A 21,630-nucleotide genomic window follows, 5' to 3' on the forward strand; every position below is an offset into this window, starting at 1 on the left:
TTTAGCTATTAGTTCAATTTAATCACCTCACAGAAATTAAGGGCGAACATATGGCATCGTTTTGATGTTAGTATTATACTTCTATAACATGCGAGCACAAAAATATTATTTATGACGTTACTTTTAAGGGTTTGCATTTTCCTAACGGACGAGTGGATTTTAAAGGACCGCTCCCAGAACAACTTCCGCTGACGTCACGTGCCTCAGCCAATCAGAGCTCAGGTGTTGTTTCGGTGCAAATTTCAAACGCCGTCGCGTCGACAAACGGACGGGCAGCCCAACAGCCGTAGTTGTTAACGTAGTTTAAGCCCGCTTTGGTTTTAAGGAATATTGTGTTTTTTAATATAATTTAGCTGTCTGCGGTGGCACCATGAGAGTGAGGTTAGTAATAAACATTTTTATTAATTACAGTTTGAATTATTTAACGATAACAATGGAATAAGTTAATCATTTAACCAGCTAAACGGTACTTCCTGATTGGCCTGGTGATTGTGGATAAAAGCTAATGTTCGCTTTACTCTGAGCAGACGCACACAGCGTGTATCGCGTCTTTGCCGTTTGTCTTGTGTTGCAATGAGTATTTTTGAACGGTAATTATGTTTTCTGTTTATCTCATGTCACTCATGCTGCTCATGAGCCGGCCTTTTTTAACGTTACAACTAATGCTACAATACAGCGTCTGGTAGTTAGCTAAAGTTAGCTTGCTCAGGATTGTGGCATCTAATGTTCGCTCTTTGCCGCTAAAAGACTCTCCTCTAATTTTTAATTAACGTTGCTCACTTTCGCTAATGTTGATACTGACCCGGTTTTGACTGGTAACAGGTGTTTTCACCTGAAACTGACCCACTGAAACTACTGCTTTTCTTCCAGTGAAGTCCACGCAGCAGAGTCTGTTGCCTACCTCAACAGAGCACTGGTCAGGCTGCAGGATATTTGGGAAGAAATCGGGATCCCAGAGGAGCAGCGCCTACAGAGAACCAATGAGGTTCACAAGCACATTAAAGTGAGTCCCATGTCAATTTATATAATTTAAGTATGGATGCTGACCTCACAGCTAAGGAACTATAACATTTTTGTTTTCCTTGTCTGGCAGGGTTTGCTGGACCTAATGATTGCAGAAGAAGAGGAGCTCAGGAAGAGATTACTGAAGAGCATTGAAGCCTGTATTAAGGAACTTAAAAGTTTGTGCAGTGAACTTCAGCTGCCCCCCTTTGAGGTACAGTCACCTTTGAATATGTGCTTGTTTTCTTAAATCTGTCTGGGGAAATTATTAACCTGTTTTGACTAATGTTCTGGATTTTTCTGAAGGAGGAGGAAGGCTGCACCATGTTGCAGATGGAAAAGAATAGCCGCACACGTCTAGAGGTGATGAAGGAGCACAAGAAGCAAAGAATGGAAGAGCTTAAGGGCCTCCTTAGCAAAGACCGTGAGCTGTGTGGTATCCTGTGCACTACCCCATTTTGCATTGACCAAAACGCCATCCCATCACTGCAGCAGCTGAAGACTTATCATGCCTACCTGGATGATCTTACCAAAGAGAAGGTGTTACTTACTGTCTGCTTTTCTTAATAACTCACTTGTAATTTTTTATTAGGGTTATAACCTCGCTTTTCTTTTCAGGAGCGACGCCATGATGAATTTGTGAGCGTCAAAAAGGAGATTATTGTATGCATGGATGATCTGGAGCAGAACCCAGAGACCAGTTTTGAGATGGATGTGATGTGTGAGGATGAGGAGGCATTTTGTCTGTCGGATGACAACATTGCTGCTCTTAAACTACTCCTCAGTCAGGTGAGTTTTGTGATCGTTTTCATCCAGACATTTGTTGATTCTGTAGTGTACAATATTATGTGTTATATATAATCATATTATAATGATTGATGGTTTTTATGCCTCTTCAGTTACAAGACCGTAAGACTGAGAATGAGCTCCGTTGTTCAGCTTTCCGCACCAAGATCCAGGAGCTGTGGGAAAGACTTCAGATTCCCCAGGAGGAGAGGGAAGCTCTCTCTGAGCATATGGTCGAGTCAAAGAAGAGAAACATTGAGGCAGTAAGAAATCTACCACGTGTAGTCATTTACATGAATGATAAGTGATTCAGACAATGTAGCAGTTTATGTGCCACGCAACCCAAACATCCCCACGACAAATTTTAATAAATGTGCATTCTGTTTTTGCAGCTCAAGGCTGAGGTCGAGCGCCTAGAGGTGCTGAAAATACAAAGCATGAGGAGTGTCATTGAGTCCATCAGAGCTGAGATTGCCCTTTACTGGGACAAATGCTTCTACAGTCGAGAGCAACAGCAAGCTTTCGTTCCATATCATGCTGGTGAGTAATGTCCTAACATTGAATATACATAATTAATCATCACGAAGGGAGTGTGGGTCTCAGTGCCTCATGTCTTCTTTCCACAGATGATTTCACTGAGGAGCTTCTCAACCTGCATGAGGCCGAGGTCAAGACCCTGGAGAAGTATTACATGGACCACCGAGAACTTTTTGAGGGAGTCACAAAGTGGCGGGAGAATTGGACCCTGTACTTGGAACTTGACGTAAGTACCATCGTCGTGAATTTAGTGGGGAGGCATTCAAAACAAATTTCCCTCGGTGTGCTAAGGTGTGGATGTGTGTACTTTCCTTCTCAGAAAAAGGCTAATGATCCTGGAAGGTTCAACAACAGAGGTGGGAACCTTCTGAAAGAAGAGAAGCAGAGAACCGACCTGCAGAAAAGTTTGCCCAAGGTGAGGAAACGTTTAAATGTGGTTTGACATGTTCTCTCTCTGTTGGGTAAATTTAAAAAGATGGGATTGGTTTTCTGCTCATATGAGAAAGTGTTAGTGGGAATTCAAAAGAAAAAAAACGAGAGTGACAGAGGAGAGTGAAAACAGCTGAGGTAGTTGGTGCATTGCCAGGTTTGGCCAACAGATGGCGACATTAAACATTAATCTCAGTCTGTAGATCCTGTGAAAACAATTGTGCACAAGATTTTGACATGAATGGCATTTTAGAGATTGGACTGTTATGTTGAGGTCAATGCTATGTATGATTACAGCAACATGGTAAAATAAGTGTTTCCTGTTTGTTTCAGCTGGAAAAGACTCTAAAGACCCAAATCGATGCCTGGGAGCAGGAGCATGACAAGGAATTCCTGGTCAACGGACAGAAATTTCTTGAGTATGTGCAGCAGCAGTGGGAGCACCACCACACTGAAAAGGAGAAGGAGAAACTGGAAAGGGTATATTATTTATCTGATTTTAAAAAACTACAGTCTTTAATATCACTGTCACAAAAGTGTTGTCTGTATTCATGACTACATTTTTCTGTTTGAAATAGCAAATGAAGAAAACTAAACAGACACAGGAGGACATGCTATATGGAACTGGGAAGAGAACACCATCCAAAAGGCGGATAGCAGGGACACCCACACCCGGAAAAGTAAGAAAGGTAAGATGGTGCAGCAGTTTTATTAGATTTAATGAATGTGATTATTTCATGTGCATTGCTACTATCTGACTGCACCTGGATGAGCTGACCCATCTTGCTTCCTCTGTCTTAGTTCAATGGCACGACCCTCTCCACTCCAACCAGCTTCCTTAATTCAGGCCTCGGTGGAACTATGTGCCAGTCCTCCATCCAGAAACCACCTCTGTCTGCCAGCAAGGTATGCTCACTGTCTTTCTCCTGACTTATCTCACTGACAAAATTCACATGTGGCTTGTCAGACTTTAAGGTTAGCTCTGTATCAGACTCTTGTTCTGAGTCCATCCTTTATATTAATGGGGTCAGACAGGGTACATTATCTAATTTTTGTTTAATTTGTGAGCATAAGTGTATGTCCATGTCATGCAGTGATGTGGAAAACCCAGCTGCTTATTGTATATTAAACAGCCTAAATGAAGCATTGAACAATTCTACCAAAAGCTGCTCTTGTGATACTTTGATGTGGCAGCAGGAGTGTACTGAGGATGATCGATGCTGTAGTTTTTCATTTTCATGATGATGTGCAAGTGTGTTTTGTTTTTTAACACATTCATTATAGTCTTATGTAGTGAAGTAAAATGAAAATGGTGGCAAAAAACACATTATCATTCAAGTTGGTCTTGTTGTAGGGTCTTGGCCTGCGAACCCCTGGACATGGAAAGACTCCCCGTTTACTAGACCGAAACAAGGAAAACATCTCCCATCTTAGAAATGCACCAAGTGGCACACTAAGGTCTCAGGATACTCAAGATCACACCTTCGCCTTTAACTCTTTTGCTGGCTCCTATTCGGACTTTGCGGTAATGTGGTTTTACATCTATTTCGTCCCTCTATTTCAGGAAAAATACTAAATTTCCCGTGATTTCAGCAGTACCATGAAGTAACACTAAGAGGAATCTTGTATTTTCAAGTCTGTGGGAAGAAAAAACTTGAAAGTCCTCAGAATAACATTTCATAAATCTGAAGGAAGATTTTCCCTTTGAGAGCAGCTAAAAAGCAACCATACATACTTCTGCCAAGACTGCATAATGAAGTGAATTTTTAGAAACAGATAATTTGCCTCAAAGACACAGACACAATGAGTACATACTACAGTTTTTTTTTTTTTTATTATTCAAGTTAGGGCAGCATGTCATGAGAAAACAGTGGAACAGTTCTAATACCCTGCTGTAAATCATGACAGTCAAGTCGATCAAGACTTGTTCCCCGGGTCACAGTTGAACTTTCCACTACATTACTTTTAAATCTGGACGTCATGACAAAAATGTTTCCAAAATGAATATATACATTAGCATTTCATATTATCATGTTACATGCTAAGACTGTGAATGAGACACATTGACTGACTTGTATATTTACTCATTTGACATGTTAAATATAAAGATACTGACAATTCATTTGGACTTTTTTTTTTTACAGAAAGACCTCTCGGAGGCTTCTAAATCGAATGTGAAGTCCGGGCTGCTGAACTCCACCGTCAGTCATCAGTGATGAGTCAAAGCAGTGGCTCCTGTGCCAGAAGTCATCCAGCTCAGCAATAGTTTGGTGTAGTTTCATAGAGTGGGCAAGAGGGAGCTTAAACTCCTTTTAAACATTGTAAATATTTGAATGTGTCTCCATCGATCATCTTTCTAAACTTCAGGGTTTCTGCTGGAGCAGTTTCCTCTGCTGTATGCATTATGTGGCAAGTTAAGGATATTTGTATCAAGGCTGTTGTGGCTTTTTATTTGACATTTTTCTTTTGGGGTGACAGCCTTTGTAAGTGAAATGTTTTTTTTACCATATCTAGAGCACTACATTATTTTAGTACTGTAGCAGTTACCCAGTGCACCATAATTTTCTTCCTCCAGCTGGAATGACGGCTACATTTTCTCCTCAGAATCTAAATATTTTGAATGCTTTTTTTAAAGTCGAGCTGTAAATAAACGTTTTAAAAAAACGTTCATCCTAAGAGTGTATCTGTTTATTATCTTGTTGCCTTCATAGTTTTACCTGAATGTTCTAATTCTAGCTCCTATTGTTGAGTTGCACATGTTTTGTTTACCCTGATTCAGAAGGCAGTAGCTGTTAAGTATTTAATATTGACCTCATACCGTGTCATTAGTACATTAAATGTGAAAATAATCCTTTCTCCATGTAGACTAGAAATGAAAAGATGTTCTGTTTAAGCCATGCGTGTCATGAGTTCTTCGAGCGCCCTCTCACGGTGATTTTCATGAACAAGCAGCACTTCTTTGATTGTACTTTGCTGGAAGCCCATCTCATTAAACTGAGTCAGAAGACGCAGGAACTCAGCAGCCTGAAACAGAATTCAAAGTGATAAAACACATTAAGTTATGATGAGCTATGGTTAAGATGTTTCTTTTTAGCCTTTTAAAAAAAAACAATTACCTTGCTTTCACAGTTCGGAAACATCTCCAAGGCCTCCTCCACCTGAGCTTCGTCATAACCTAACTGACACAGACGGTCACTGGCCTTCAGGTATTTTAGGATCTGTCAGTAAGAAGAGAGAGAAGATAAGATATTTTAAAATAACTGAGAATGACATGGCAGTACTTCATAAAGCAAATAATCCAACTTAATTTGTTATTACATTTAAATCAATGTTTTCATAATGCTTATGTATATGTTTATAAGGTTTTTACTTCATTATGATTAAATATTGGTGCTTTACAGATTAAAGACGGGACATTCTATGGAATTATATTGCATAGAGAAGCACAATAAATATGGTTTAATTGAGGAAAACCATGTAAAAAGCTGTTAAAATTGCAAAAATACAATTCAAGGTAAGCTTGAGTATCCATATTGTATTTACTTTAATCGGCCTGCTTTGTCCTTTGAGACAGTGAGGGAGAACCCCTCCCACTGACAAATTTGGAAGCATTTATTACTTATAATAATTTTTAAATGCAGCTTTGGTGATTTTTATAAAAAAAAATGTATTTTACAATTTGCTATAAAGCCTGTTGTCACAAAAGGCAACTCAGAAGTATTTTTTAAAATACATTATCAAGGTTTTTGAACCACAAGAGATCCACAGACTTATAAGCCCAAAGTGGTGCCTACCTTCTCTGGACTGTGGTAGCCCGTCTTCTGCAGAGCCAGAATAGCTGTGCGTAGAGGGTATCCCTTCTCTGTGATGGTTTCAAGTAGCTCCCTTTCTTCCTGGCTGAGTGCTGACAACAACTCTGCTGCTGAATCGAAGAAAACCCCACAAGGGCCGCCTGTCCTCAGGGCCTGATGACAAGACAAGAACAGACATAAATAAATGTTTATAAAAAAAAAAATGAGATGAAAGTTTTTCATAAATTCTCCTCTCAGTGGCACTGACAGAATAAAAAATATAACCTTCTGTCTGTGGTTCTTCACAACAGGCCCTGCAGAGGAGGGGCGTTGCTTCGGCAGCCTGCATGGTGAGGGACCAGCAGGTGGTGTGTTTTGGGAGAACTTTCTGCCGCCAGAACCCAGTGAACGCTGCCTCTTTTTGCTGTTCTTCTGCCCTGAGAGAAGGGGGCTGGCCTGCAGTGGGCGATGCTGCTCCATTGCTCTCAGAGTTTGTCTGCAGTCTTGGAGTGAAGGTAAAGACCCTCTGTGGCCTCTGAGGCCCCGAGGTGAGTCAGGCTTACAGTGGTGAGTGGAAGGACAAAGGTGCATGTCTTTGACTCTGGAGACTGGGTCTTTGGGTGCAGCGCTCCGGGGCCGCTCTCTGCTCTTGAAGGGGTGACGAGCATCTTCAGTGGAGGAGGCTTCATTATCCTCATTGTAACCATCCTCATCCTCAGAGTCAGATACGAGGAACTTTACGGTGCGATGGTGCGACGAGCGAGTGTCAGCTGAGTTCAGGCTGTGACTGCGAGGCCGAGGCCCGCAGTCACTGCTCCTGCAGCTGGACCTGCGACTCTCCTGAGGGCTGCAGAACATCATCCAGTAGGGGGGGCAGGATGGGGTCTGATGGACTGGCTGCTTCCCAGTTGTAATCCATTTCTCCAGGTTGAATCCATACTGCAGTAAAAAAACAACAAAGACATTCAACAAAAGACCTTCTACGCAGAAATTGCACATAATGCCAATATCTACTTAATGTTGCTTTAAAGGCAAGGGTTTATCACAACAGAGCAAAAGACAAAAGCAGTAACCTCACACACACACACAGATTCATAAAACCTGTTCAGATGCCAGTGGTTGAATGTAACTGAGTACATTTACTCAAGTACTGTACCAAGTACAGTCTTGAGCTACTACTTTATACTTCTACTCCACTACATGTTAGAGGGTACATTGCATTTTTTACTGCACTAGATTTATCTAATGACTTTAATTACAAGTTACTTTGTAGATTCAGACTAACAATAAAATAAAATATTATATAACATACATGATTAATAAATGATAAAATTTAGTAAAATAAATTAGCATGTATTACAATATGTTAACATCAGAATGTATTCATAAACTAACCAGCAACATATAAAATACTTCTTTAAAGTTATGAATTAATTAATGCATGAATAATTCTATATAGAGTAATATAACATACTGTGTATTTTTCTGAAATTAGCCATTCTGAATGAGTCCTTTTACTTTTGATTCTTTAAATATATTTTGTCACAAATACTTTTCTACTTTTAGTTTAGTAAAATTTGAACACAGGATTTTTACTGATTTCTACACTGTGGTATTACTGTCTTTACTTCTATAAAAGATCTGGGTACGTCTTCCACCTCTGTCAGATGCAGCACCAAAACATTTTGGTTTATTATTTATTATGGCTTATTTATTATAAGTGTTTTTAAAAATCCATTTAAATGAAATTGGGCCTTATTGGTCCCAAGTACTCAATTTCCCATCAATTTAACTGACCAGTAACTAGGAGAATAAACATAATGAAGTTTGACTGTCTGACTGACTGTGACAAACAGATCACGGCTAACGAATTGGTCCCAGAAAGACGTTCAACAGAAAAAAAAAAACTTCAAATGTTCACGTGCATGTGTGACCTCAGTGTCTCGCAGTATCTGTCGGCAGTCTGGTACAGTGATGTCTGGAGCTGTCACGAGCTGCACTTCCTCCTCCAATGGACCCAGTAGGGTCTGAAACGGGACATCTTCCAGAGCGTTCATGTTCACCAAAATAACCTGCATCAGAAGAATCGCAGAGTTCCTGAGATTAAAATCAAACAAACAAACCTTCATTGTAACTGTGTAAGTACTTACGTCTGTCAGGTGTTCTCTCTGAGGTCCACCCCAGCTCTCTGAAGCATTGACAGGTGTCTGAAGGACTATCACACACACACTTCATTGTACGCGATAAACCTCTTCATCACTAAGCCTCTGACATCATCTGAGGAGTTGTTTACCAATAACACCCTGATCACCTGTTGTAATGCTACCTGCAGCGGAACGGTACAAATAATGGGAGTAATTAAATATATACTTATAAATATATCCTAGTAATAAAAAAACTCATAATAAATATTATTTTGTCATTAGTATTTACTATAATACATTAATGCTGCAGGATCCAATTTTTTTTTTCCTGAATTTTATGTTATTATTTGATTGCAGCTTTTTCATCTATATTCAAAGCCACACTTCAGACCATGTGACTTTCAATGTTGGCTTGAAGGGGGGATCAGGGAAATGCTGAGGTATTTGGAAAGAGAACGGCGTGATACTTTCCAGAGATTAAGCAGATTACATAAAGGTGACAGCGTAGCAGCATGGAACAACATTGTGATGTCTGTTGCACTCATTTCCTGTTTCACTGATTTGACTTTAGCAACCAAATCAAAGTATATGTTCTTGTCTGCAACTTTTAAAAGTAAAGAACAATTAAAAGTACTGTACAGAGATATACATTTTATTTATATATTTTTTTTAACAATCACAATAAATTCAAGATTTCAAGGGGGTGGGGGTTACAGGTTCTGTAACAGACCTCTGAAAACAGAGAAAAGCAGTTTGGAAACTTTACTAAAAGAAAAGGAAACTTAAAGCAAAAGGAGAACAGATCTAGTTTAATCTCATTTTATAGCACAAACAGCATTTTAAAGAATACAGCAGCGTGGTTCAGATCAGTCAGAGAGCGTTTTAGGTGGAGGCTTGATTACAGACGTGTGTATTGAGGTACCATTTAGTAACAGGGTAGCACATCACTAAAGGTGAGGCGAGCTGCTGACGCTGGGGGTACACACAAAGAAAAGAATAACACTTGTGCTGCTCTGAGGGGCGTCTGACAGAGCAGGTTTGGAGGATCATCCAGTTAACTGTGACAGAGATGATCTGTCTGATTATGAATCAGTCATCTATATTCAGCATTACTACTCCAAAATAAAACAGTTCCGTGCTAACCTGCTAATCCTGCTTTGTGAGACAGCCCTCTGATCCAGAGGTCTGCAAGTAAACACATATACATTCCCTAAAGAGTGGGCTCGAAAAGGAAGCAAACACTGACAAATAACCATTCTGGCTGTTTAAAAAGGTCACCATTAGTTTTTACCTGCTCTGTTTAGTGTGCTGGTGAATTACACGTCACAATGTGTTCTCCTAATTACAGGTCATGTCATACAAACTGCTTACAAATGCAGTGTAGCTCAACATTTACAGCCTGATTTTATACTGTGAACACCATTATTACAATGGTGGTAAAGAAGAAAACATCAAAATATTGATGCGCTCATGGAATATCATGCCCTTATGATATAAGGCATTACTTGACATGGTAACATCGCATCTAGACCTTCTCATCGCTCCACGTTTTCAAGTGTACAGTATGATCCCATAACTTCCATTTGCTTCCCTTGCCATGACAGCCCATCACCACAAAAAGAGAAAACAAATTAACTAGCTACAAATCCTTTCATGAATAAAATTGCATTATCTTTATATAGATAAAATGTTAACAATCCCCAGAGATTGAAATATTTCATACAAGGTCCACCCTGTGAGTGCACCGCTAGAAAATTAACATCTGATGCACAGGACCAAAAGTTGTTACACTCTCCTAACTTGTTCATGATGAAAACACTCCTCAGTGAGAACCATTGCCTCTAACACAATGTCCGCAGCTTGTTTGTCAGGGGGCTATAATAAAACCCAGAGTTGGTATACAAAGCTTCATAGTAATCTAATGATTTCAGAAACTGTCCTAGGTGAAATGAGTGACATGTGGTTCAGTTGTTAGCGGCGTCCGCCTGCCGAGGCCAGTTCTCCTCCTCAATGCCCGAGTCGTATTCCTCCTCTGCAGTCTCCTTGGCTGGAGCTCTGAAATTCAAATGGACACTCCAGTTCAGGTTTCACACCAACGCAACACTGAAGACTGAGTGAGTTGAATCTTCTAGGAATCTGATCTCAAACATGACACACATGAAGCCCTGTGCTGTTAGCAGAGAGACTCTGACCTGATATATCTGGGTTGTGATTTTCCTTGAACAACATCTTTGTCCAGCTCGACAGCCATGATGTCAGAGTGCGGCACTTCAAACATGGGCTCTAGAAGGAGCTTTTCCTATTGAAAAAGAGATACGTTATTGTGTTACGTTATTAGAGCCCGATTGATACTTTATTTTTGTGGCCAATGCTGATGTCAATATTAGGGTTAAAAAAAAATTCAGAAATTGATATATCGGCTGACATAAACACCATTTTTGCAAGAAGATATGCATTGAAGGCAGGAAACTTTACAGTTTAATAATTAACTTTACTGTTTCAATTCAATGGTGAAATTATGGACAATAACATTTAATTGAATAGAATTTACCCCAAGTATCTTTATCTGCATTATAATGTCTAAAAAAAATAAATATCGGTGCATATCAGACAACATTTAGTTTGATATGTTTGGCAAAATCACATACCATGATGGATCTGAGCCCACGAGCTCCAGTTTTTCTCTCCAGAGCCATCCTGGCTATGGCTCTCAAGGCATCTTGATTCACATTGAGTTCACACTGAAACAAAAAATATGAATTTTTTAATAAACAGACACATGAAGATACACTGCCTGGCCAAAAAGTCACCATCTGGATTTAACTAAGCAAATAGATAAGAGCCTTCCATTGGATAATGACTGCAGTGATTAATATGTTTCAGCTGGCATAGTTATGTAACCCTAACTGATGCAGTGAGTAGCTTCTCATTTCTTTAACAACCATGTCGGAAGACATATCCTGTGGTTGTGGAAAAGATGATTATTGGCCTGCATCGAGCAAAGAAAACAACTAAGGAGATTGCTGAAACTACTAAAATTGGATTAAGGACTGTCCAACACATTATTAAAACCTGGAAGGATAGTGGTGAACCGTCATCTTTGAGGAAGAAATGTGGTCAGAAAAAAAATCTTGAATGATCGTGACCTGAGATCACTTAAACATTTAGTGATATCAAACCGTAAAAAATCAACAGTAGAACTCACAGCTATGTTTCATAGGTTAAAGTAAGAGCATTTCCACACACACACAATGCAAAGAGAACTCAAGGGACTGGGACTAAACAGCTGTGTAACCTTAAGAAAACCACTTGTCAGTGAGGCTAATCCAAAAAAACTACAATCCAGGAGGGACTGTTTGAATAGTAGATTCATGAGTTTGAAGGCTCGTCAGATGCCAGAACACTGCCTTGGGTTTATAATACTGTCAGAAAGGATTTAACAACTCTGGAAATTCATCACAGGGGCAACTATTTTATCTTTTGTTATAACAATCGAAATGTAAACATTAGAGAAACAGAGTTCACATTAAAAAAGTAATCTACCAGGAATGTGCACTTGCAGGTGACTAGATGGCTGCAGTGTGTTGTGACAACAGCTGAGCTTTTTTGTCCCTTGTTGGAACCTTCACTGAGCAAATACAGTAGTCCCTTTCAAATGAATGAGGGGGCCTTGTGCTGTTTTCTCTCTGAACACCAATGTAGAACCAGTTATGTCAGAGCCCTTACTTTGTCCATGCTGAACAGAGCCTGGTACTGGGGCACCACAGCGTTGCGTGGTTCGGTCAAGATTCGGACTAGCGTCTCTTCATCCAGGCTGTGCAGAGGAACGACCACCGGCAGACGGCCAACAAACTCTGGGATCATTCCAAACTCAATCAGGTCTCTTGCCTCGACGAGCTTGAGCAGTCTGTCCTTCTCCTCTATCTCTGCCACTGTGTCCGTCTCACCACTGGTGTTGGCCAAGTCTGCGGCGGCAGCAGCACGTCGTCCTTTCCCCAGGTTGGAGGGAGTTCCAAAACCCAGATACTGAAGAGTGATGAAACAGGAGGATCAAGTTAGAGGCAGGAATGACGACAAACAAGAATCTTGGCTGACTGTCTGAGGAAACGTACATCAGTAAACATCGTATGACCTGTGTTAAATTTACCTTTTCATTCTTTCTTCTGCTGATGATTCTGTCAAGTCCGTTGAAGGCACCGGATGCAACAAATAGGATGTTTGTTGTGTCGACCTGCACCGTTTCTCCTCTCAGTTTCCTGGAGTTTTTCTCAGGAACATTGACGATTGTGCCTTCCAAGAGTTTAAGCAACCCCTGACAGAGAAGACAAAAAACAACAACACAAGTCTAAGCAAACAGAACAGAAACAGGAAACCAGTTACAGTAAACAAGTAAATTCTGTTCTCTTTCGTTTTCAACCAAACCCCACAAAATATAACGGTGACAATTTCATTTTACAGACAAATAGCAATAAGGTTTTATTTAGTGTAACTTGGGTTGAATACCGACCTGCTGGACTCCTTCTCCTCCTACATCTCTCAGCTGGTGGATCCCAGGCACACTGCCAATCTTATCAACCTCATCCAGAAACACAATACCTGCACATGAAATACAAGAACAGGGCCGTGGGGCAGTCTGAGTTTCACTTCTCATAATCACATAAGAGAGTCCCTAAGAGTGCATACATGTATACAATGTTCAATAGAGATTTAAGCTTACACTATACTGTACACTATTATCTTGAGTAGAAGGGCAATGGTAAGTCACCCGTGTAAAAATTACAGTAATGTTTACTTTTGTTGATCTCAGTTTGATCTCATGTTTTTAGACCTTCTTCCTGCTTCCTTCCTCGACTCACATCCAGCCAATAACACATTCTTTATCCATTTAAGGAAAGGCAATGGAAATGGAAATGTGATATAAATGTGCAAATTCAAAGAGGTTGTAGATGACTAACACAGCACTTAATGTAGAAGTAAACATCCAACCTTTACAAAGGTAAAGTCGCACCGAGCGGTTTATAAATGTTTGACAAGACTGTTCTGGTAGTGTTTCACAGAGTTTATATTAAATCTTTAGAAATGTTCTTGGCATATATTAGAGAGCACACTTTAGTAAAGGTGGATCAATTTGCCTAACAGGACCACAAATTCAGAAACAAGTAAAAGGGTGGTGACACACAAAGCCAGTGTTATTATTTTTGATTGTGTCCTTTATCTTTTCTCTTTCTTTAAGGTGTTAACATCCAGTCAGCTGCTTGCTGCTGTCAAACTGGTTTTCTGACTGTCCTTTCCTGCATGTTGGTAAATGAGGGATACAGGCCTTGTTGTCACTGTCATGATGTTGTTCATACAGACTTGAATGACTCTATATCTGGTCTCAAACTCTGGATTTGCACCTTGCAACTGCCTTGTTTGTGTTATCTGTGAGCGCCATCTTTTTAATACTTTATGTTACTATATATCCATTTTGATTTTAGTCATCAGTACTGTGGGTGGGCTGATTTTCAGAATGCCAAAATTAAATGTTAGAAACAACAGAAAACATGCAAGTACACAAATCAGACGTGATTTCCTCTCTCTGATTCTTTGATATGGTATAATGAGAGAGAAAAAACGAATGTTATGTTTAATATACTGCTGGTACTGTAATAAAAACAAACATACGTTTGTATGACTAACTTAACGAAACTACACTGCTGTTAAATTAAGTCCATCTGCCCACCTTGCTGCGCTTTGTCCACTGAGTAGTTGGCATCTTGAAGCAGTTTGGCAATAACTGATTCGATGTCTTCTCCCACGTATCCAGCTTGAGTTAGTGTAGTGCAATCGCAAATTGCAAAGGGAACATCCAGACAACGTGCCAGTGTCTGCGCCAACAATGTTTTTCCTGAGAAAAATCAGAGGAATCAAGATAAAATTTATTTTGGCAAAGCAGATTCATATTTACAAATGAGTTGCATATTTAGCGGTGTTAATGTTAGTAGCACTGTGCAATATTACAAATTAGGACAATGTTGACAACACAAACCTGAGCCAGTTGGACCTAGAAGTATGATGTTACTCTTCTCCAGTTTAATGTCAGTGTGTGTGGAGTCCAGCACCTCCCCGCCCCTCCTCTCCTGAGGTGCCTGCTGGCTCGCCTGCTGCTGCATGGACGCTCCTAGAGCATTTCCATGAGGACTGATTCCTGCAATCTGCAGCAGTTCTGCAACAACGTGCAAAGCCACAAGGTTAGCTTTGTGACAAGTTTATTTCACAAATCACCATAACACAACTGTTCAGCTTTCTATTTGAACTGCTGTACACTTTAACAGGCCATTCATTGATGGTTTATGTGTCAGACGGTGCATAGTAACCGTTTCCATGTACAGGCTAAAAATATTCCTGCCCTACTCTGTGCCAGTGTGGAGTTACCAAGTGATAAAAGCTGGACTGAAAATAGCCAAAGTACAGATGTGAATATAGGTCACTAGGCTACCTTTATCTTACTGTCTGGTCAGTCAAAGATTAACACGCATCATTTTATTGCTTCAGTTTCTGTAGCTTACTTGTACACGTGGTAATGCCCTGAATAAACATGAAATAAAATCAGTCCCTGTTCCAGAATAGCTGTACTTCATCAAATAATATATACTGAAAATGCTTAAGAGGGCTTTAATTGAGCACGATTACAAATACGTTACTAAAAATTTTTACCTGAAAAAAGCAGTACTATCTGAGGAGCCACAGAGGTCTGTACACTTTGGCATTTGCGCAACTCATGAAACTCATGAAAATAAAGACTGTTTAAAGGTTCTATATATGAGATTTTGAATATTAATATAGCAGCAAACAACTCTCTGCTATGTAAAGGTATGGTGGAGTAATGGCATCCTGAGCAGAGAATGACATCTCACTCCTTCTGTGTGCATTGTCATCTGAGCTTCTCTGCTTTGTTGTGGTAGCCGGTCTGGCCGGGCGTGCATGTTAGTGCATGCGGGTTCCTCCTTTGAATACTGTGACACCTCTCCACATATGTAAGGAGACCAAGAGAGTGACCTCCCACACAGCATTGTAAAAGCAGAGTTCAAAGCTTTCAGCTGAAGGTGCTCAAATTCAATTGAAACCATCAAGCTTCAGCTACCAGCAGTTATGCTGAATTATTTTGTTCCTGTCGAGTTTGAATCCAGAATGTGTTTCACAATGATCTGCCAGGTAAAATCCCAATGTTTGTCAATGGAGTCTGGTGGCTTTGAGGGGAGCAAAATAGCGGCTGTTTCTGGTTAGGGGGGAGGTAGTGGCGGTAAATATCGTATATAGAACCTTTAATTGTTGTGACTTTAAAAAGGGGCCACTGATAAAGATAACACTAAAGAGGACCAATCACTTACTTGTGAATCTGTACTCATCCTCTCGTCTTCTCATCTCTAGCTCTACAGGGAGGATGAAAGTACTCAAATCAATATTATTTATGAATCATTACCATTATGACATTATCAGTACAGTTGTACAAAAACTTTTATACATTTGAGAGAGATAATTATTGAACAAATGCCAAATCATACAGCTTATGATTCAAATCAAGTTATACATATGTGATTATCGTCTCCTATTATTAGTGTTGCCTTTATGAGTAAATGGCTCTTGATTATGCAACGTCTGCAACAGAAAGATATTGTGCCCTAAATTTTATTGCTTTAATGTGACAAACATGAACATCTGCAAGTGTATTTGTTTCAGCACAACAAATGGTTGTGTCTCCTGTATGCTGACTTTATCAGGAACTCATTTAAAACAGCCTCGTTTTTAGATATAGACTTAATTTTCAAGTTTGGTTTTGAAATATTTGTGTTTTTTGTGTTTAATCGATTCCCGAATCTTATTAAAAACTCTGTGATACAATTTTTTTTGTTGTATTTTAAATTACAAGCCTTGTTGAATGTCATTCCCCCTCACTGTTTTCCCATCTTTCCCTGCTGTCTTGGATTGAACAAAAACACACACACACCCCCAAATTAGGTCAAAGCTCAGCACTGCAGTATTTTCCACATCAGACTTTATCTGATAATCTGGTTTACACGTGGAAAAGCAACAGTGAATTGATTTATGCCAGGGACCAGTGGAAACCAAATTTATAGATGTACATTGTGTAAAATTAATTTAAAAGAAAAAGCAGCAGAATAAAGTAATATTCATAAACGACAGTAGTACTGACCACGAGGTGTTAGAGAAGGCTGTTTTTCCACCTCCACCTGCTGTCGACTTCCAGCAGGGATGTTGTTGTAGATGCGCTTGTAGTGATTGTACACTGCAACTGCTAACACCTTTTTTGCATAGGACTGGCCAACAACGTACTTGTCGAGGTAAGCATATATCTGAAAAAAAAAAGTTAATTATATTTCATAACCGTATAAAAGCATAATAGACTATTATGACAGAATGTGTAACAACTCATAAAATGTTGACATCTTCTTTTCCTGCATCGATTCCTCACCTTCTTGGGGGGAGGGGGCGGTTTCTGTGCAAATGCCAGTTTCACTGCCTCCGCAGCAGATTCTGGCTCTTTGTTTAGCCCCTTCTTGGAGTCAGTTTCAGACAGGACCACGAAAAAGTGATGGCATTTCTCACATTTGACAAATCGTGTTGATGCTACAAAAGAACAACAGCACATTTAATACACTAACATTTCACAACCTGTTTGAAAGAAGAACATTTTCAGACTAACTGACACTCAAACCAAAGTTAACCTTTTAGTGAGAACATGTTGCTCAGTGCTGAAATGGAGATAAGGCCCAAAATTGTCCTGAACTACAGGAAAACTTGCTGATAAATCTGTATTATGTAATGCTAAGTTGTGTTTTTATTTTAAAGATATGAGCTTTAAGGTATGACGACTAAATACAAATTTCAGAGTTTAGATTCACATTGTAATGCTTCAACAGTTTGACAATGGTGCCATCTACTGAATTGTATTTATTCAGCAGTCAACACTTTATCATTATACATTTAACTGTGGAAATAAAGGTTTAGCTCACACTGTTATGCAATAGGATAAATGTGAAGAAATGGTAGAACACATGCTGCCTAGCTCTGGAAAATGTCCCTCTTACTAAACAGCACCTCAATGTGTCACAGAGCAGTCTATGACCAAACAGCACTGTCAATACATCATGGACGTAGGGGGAAAGACAAACTGGAGTATTCTGTGTATTTAGCAGACAGACAAAATGACCTGTGAGTTACCCTGCCTAGTCATGTTCAGCCTAGTCAATTTTCTGTGTTATTCAATTTAGAGTATTCTGTGTAAATATTAGCTTTTTACATTGAAATATTAAACCACTTTGTACACCACAAACCTCTTAACTTTTTAAAAATGGAAAAGGTGAAGAGTGACTTTAATTCCAATGATGGTGGATGTATGTGACTTTTTCCTTCGAGTAACTCATGATGACTCAGGGGTTTAGGAAAGTTACAAAATCAAACCGGTGCAATAATCTGATTTACTGAGAAGAAGTTTCTTATTCCAATTGACAATCCAAACAACACTTCGTAGTTGAAGCAAGCAGCAGCTTATAAACTTACAGTTGATTTTGTTACACAAAGTAAAAACTACTCATTGGCAAACAACCTACTAACATCTGAGTGTTTGCTTGCAGGTCTTTCTTCTGACAAAATATGCCAGAAAATGATGTGTGGTGGCTGTGCTATAGTATTTACAGTATGTGCTGTGTGTTTACAGTACAGACATAACTATGTGTTCGTAGTTATTTCAGTCCACCACACAGTTCATGGATTTAAATGCTCTACTGGGGCACTATGCCTCCATTTCCCTTTCTTCTCATTCATGTTGCATGGCCTTCAGCAATGTCAACAACATCTCTCCTATAATGTTAGTTATTCATTTTCTTCTTCTAATTTTCTGTAATGTTTTTATGCTTGCCAAACAACTGACCATTACCATCACAATTCAGGCTCACATACTTAGGACTCCTAACTGTGTCAGCTCCAGAGGGTGCTGGAGCAACAAAACAAAACATTTGAGACAGATGTTTTTCCCCAATTATCTCTAAGCTACATTCCTTTACATCTGCTCCTCGTGACCTTACATTTCTACATGCACTATGCACCCAAAACGCACATTGGATCATTTGTCTTGGGAAAGACTGTCAAAAGGTTTACTCACATACAAACGTCTCTACATGTGTGCAGGGATCTCCACATTTAGGGCAGCGTAGCTGGCTTCCCCCCTTGCCTGATCCTCCAGAGCCAGATAGTCTCTTCCCCTCACTGATGCTTTTCTGTGTAAATTGTGTAAAAATTAAATTACATCACAACCACCTCTTCCATCTACAAAGTGGTGTGTAATACAGCCATAGAAAAGAGGTACAAATGAGATTTATCCTCGAACAGATTACCTTTCCACCATCACTTCCACCATCCTTTGTTGTTCCATCTTTAGAGGCAAAGCAGACAGCAGTCTCTGAAAACGACCTCACCCGTACCCGGGGAGGTAAATGAGTTTCCCGTGACCCCTGACGACTCAGAGAAAACAATTGGATCCGGGAGCAGGACAATCCTGTAACAACAACAACATCCTTTTTTTATTGCCTATGTTATTTAAAATGATTTTGTTTACCCATACAACACACCCATACAAATTTTACAACTCTTTGTATTCGCCATGTAACTAGAGCAGAAATTAGTTAATCTAATCATCCCGCTCATTTATGAAGCAAAAATACCAAACACTCTCTGGTTACAGCTTCTCTTATGTCATGATTTGCCTATTATCTTTGTCATTTATGTTAGTGCACAGAATATCTTTAGACTTTGGTCTTGGTCAGACAAAAATCAAAGACATCTGACGATGACACCTTCTGAAACAGTTTCACAATTTTGTTTCACTTAAAGGGGCACTATGTAGTTTCAGAGAAGAAATTCAAACTCAGAATTTTAATATTCACAACCTTAATGAGCTTATAATACAAACTCAGAAATGTTTATTTTTTTCCGTAACTGAATAAACAAGCTGTTCTCCGCTTTGAAGCTAGAGAGGTGGCAGGGTCCGCCAAATATAAACAAAACAGTATGACATTGTGTTGTCCTTTAAGGTCAGTTTGTTTATTCAGTTTATTCAGTCATGAAATGAAAAGAGTTTGTTTATTTCGCTTGATTAGGCATAAAAAAATAAAAAAAAATCAGTCAAAGAAGATCTTTCTCTTGATTAAAATTTCTTCCCCAAAAGTACATAGTGCGCCTACATAGGACAATCAATTAATTGATTAACTGAGAAATAATCCACATAATAACAGTTCAGGATCAGGAGCATATTACACGTTTTGTATTCCTCATTATGTGTGAAGGTGTCTCTAGCAGGCTGGTAGATTGAATAAGTTAGCCTAGCCAAAGCTAAATAACACCATTTTTGTGGTTTTAGTGATGTGTTTTTCTTTTAGTGCTGTTGCTCTAAAAGCACAGCTGTGCCACTCTGTGAAAGACTTGGTTATATAACAACGCTACATTAGATTCAGCTTCATCAGCTAAATAATAAAGTGACACCTGCTGCTGACATTAACGTTACTTCACTGTCATAACAAACTGCGATCTGGGCTAGCCGAAGCAAATAGCACAATGTCATGGAGCTCTGGCAAGCTGGCAGGGTGTGTGTTTCCCTTTTCTTACCTCTGTGGGCAGTGTTTAGGAACAACCTGGCAGCCGAAGTGCATGGACAGGACATAACTCGTCTTTTTGGCCCAAAATCCTGTAAATAAACAGAAATGTCACACGGTGTACCGAGGGGAGGGGGCGGCTAAATTAGCTGGTGGCTAACAGCAGAGGCCAGTTAGCGTAACGTTAACACATTTCATAACTTCAACGTCACTGTTAGCATTAGCGAAGCAGGTCATGGGCTGGTGAAGGTGGACAGCAGGGCTGCCTCATGCTTACAAAACCTTCATTGTAAACCAACGCCAGTGTAACGTTATTAATTGACCGGGCTAACACGGCTAAGTAGCTCATGCTGTCTAACGCAAGTAATCAATGGCAAAATAAACAATATAGCTAACCGCGTTTAATAAACAGGTTACCGTTAGCCTCTTAAGCTAGGCCCAAGCCAGAGCTACGGCGTCCCTGCCAGTGGGGATGACAAACAGCCCTCGCTGGACAAGACAGCCAATGCTGCTGCACAGTGGTTAATCTGAGTGGCTTTACCCCGCGGTGTGGACGCAAATAAGCAGCTGACAGTCAGGCACGCAAGCTAACAGAAGCCTAGCTTAACTCTTAAAATGACACCAGCAAAAGGGGAGGAAACATGCACCAAGCTCGGTAGTTTTACTCACAAGGCACGATGAAACCAGTCGCGTCTTGACAGCCCTTTCGAAAACAACAAAATTGCCAAGTCACTGCAGCTTTCGCTCTCTTGTCGTAGCTGGTCAGGTCAGTGTGTCATACTAATGGCACAGTGCCTTTTGTGGGAAGCGTTTGCTCCTTTATGCCGCTATTTCCCAGGTGGGACAGCCGAAGTGATGTAACGTTGCTGTTATGAACTGGGTCGGCTACCCGCTAGCTAGTTAGCCTCCGCTCGGGGTACAGTATCTGGTAGAAGTCGTGTAATCGGTGTAAACAGTCAAAGCAAGATGGCGGCCGGTCGTGTGTCTATGGTTTAAACACATCCACATGTTTAGAGATCTACTGATCCACAGGAGGCGTTAACAGGGACGACTGCTGGTGCGTTCAGGTGATCTTCGTAATGTGCGGGATTAACGGGGGTATGGTGTAACTGTGTTGCGTTTGGGTGATCCTCGTAAATGTGTGACACTGCCCTAACCCAAAAAGCAGGATTATTGAATTCTAAGCATGGATGTACTATTTATTATTTATTAAATGATTCACGATTTAAAGGTCACACATTTTCCAATACAGTGCTCCTCAAGCTGAGATCAGCCATAGGTGGAATAATTTTT

At 39.9% G+C, this 21,630-nt stretch overlaps 3 protein-coding genes across 7 annotated transcripts; 1 reads left to right on the forward strand and 2 right to left on the reverse strand.

The window, feature by feature from the left end:
- The first annotated feature begins 221 nt into the window (after positions 1-221).
- On the forward strand, positions 222-5,422 carry LOC141000584 (protein regulator of cytokinesis 1-like). 3 transcript variants are annotated; one of them, XM_073471321.1, is made up of 14 exons: positions 222-381; positions 871-1,003; positions 1,094-1,216; positions 1,309-1,542; positions 1,621-1,791; positions 1,902-2,051; positions 2,181-2,328; positions 2,415-2,551; positions 2,645-2,740; positions 3,088-3,234; positions 3,333-3,443; positions 3,556-3,660; positions 4,109-4,279; positions 4,899-5,422. In XM_073471321.1, the coding sequence occupies exons 1-14, from the start codon at positions 371-373 to the stop codon at positions 4,968-4,970; spliced, it is 1,809 nt and encodes a 602-aa protein (XP_073327422.1). In that variant the 5' UTR covers positions 222-370; the 3' UTR covers positions 4,971-5,422. The 3 variants fall into 3 exon arrangements, with proteins under 3 accessions (XP_073327422.1, XP_073327421.1, XP_073327423.1); XM_073471320.1 differs by lacking the exon at positions 222-381 and adding an exon at positions 517-590; XM_073471322.1 differs by lacking the exon at positions 222-381 and adding an exon at positions 517-590 and having other exon boundaries at positions 4,109-4,212.
- Positions 5,413-8,602, reverse strand: LOC141000586 (uncharacterized). Its single transcript, XM_073471323.1, has 5 exons — positions 8,480-8,602; positions 6,831-7,484; positions 6,549-6,719; positions 5,871-5,972; positions 5,413-5,778 (listed from the first exon to the last, which is right to left on the reverse strand). Exons 1-5 carry the CDS (start codon positions 8,600-8,602, stop codon positions 5,644-5,646), a joined length of 1,185 nt encoding a protein of 394 aa, XP_073327424.1. The 3' UTR covers positions 5,413-5,643.
- A 723-nt stretch (positions 8,603-9,325) lies between these two features.
- On the reverse strand, positions 9,326-21,273 carry clpxb (caseinolytic mitochondrial matrix peptidase chaperone subunit Xb). Of its 3 annotated transcripts, none has more exons than XM_073471592.1 (15): positions 21,007-21,273; positions 20,351-20,429; positions 19,084-19,244; positions 18,852-18,966; positions 17,163-17,317; positions 16,884-17,043; positions 16,060-16,101; positions 14,718-14,894; positions 14,412-14,576; positions 13,197-13,285; positions 12,837-13,001; positions 12,416-12,715; positions 11,338-11,430; positions 10,882-10,988; positions 9,326-10,744 (listed from the first exon to the last, which is right to left on the reverse strand). In XM_073471592.1, the coding sequence occupies exons 2-15, from the start codon at positions 20,403-20,405 to the stop codon at positions 10,654-10,656; spliced, it is 1,875 nt and encodes a 624-aa protein (XP_073327693.1). In that variant the 5' UTR covers positions 20,406-20,429; positions 21,007-21,273; the 3' UTR covers positions 9,326-10,653. The 3 variants fall into 3 exon arrangements, with proteins under 3 accessions (XP_073327693.1, XP_073327695.1, XP_073327694.1); XM_073471593.1 differs by lacking the exon at positions 21,007-21,273 and adding an exon at positions 20,755-20,773 and having other exon boundaries at positions 10,569-10,744; XM_073471594.1 differs by lacking the exon at positions 16,060-16,101 and having other exon boundaries at positions 21,007-21,174.
- Between the last annotated feature and the right edge of the window lie 357 nt (positions 21,274-21,630).

Source organism: Pagrus major, chromosome 8 (genome assembly GCF_040436345.1).
Source record: "Pagrus major chromosome 8, Pma_NU_1.0".
Taxonomy (NCBI): domain Eukaryota; kingdom Metazoa; phylum Chordata; class Actinopteri; order Spariformes; family Sparidae; genus Pagrus; species Pagrus major.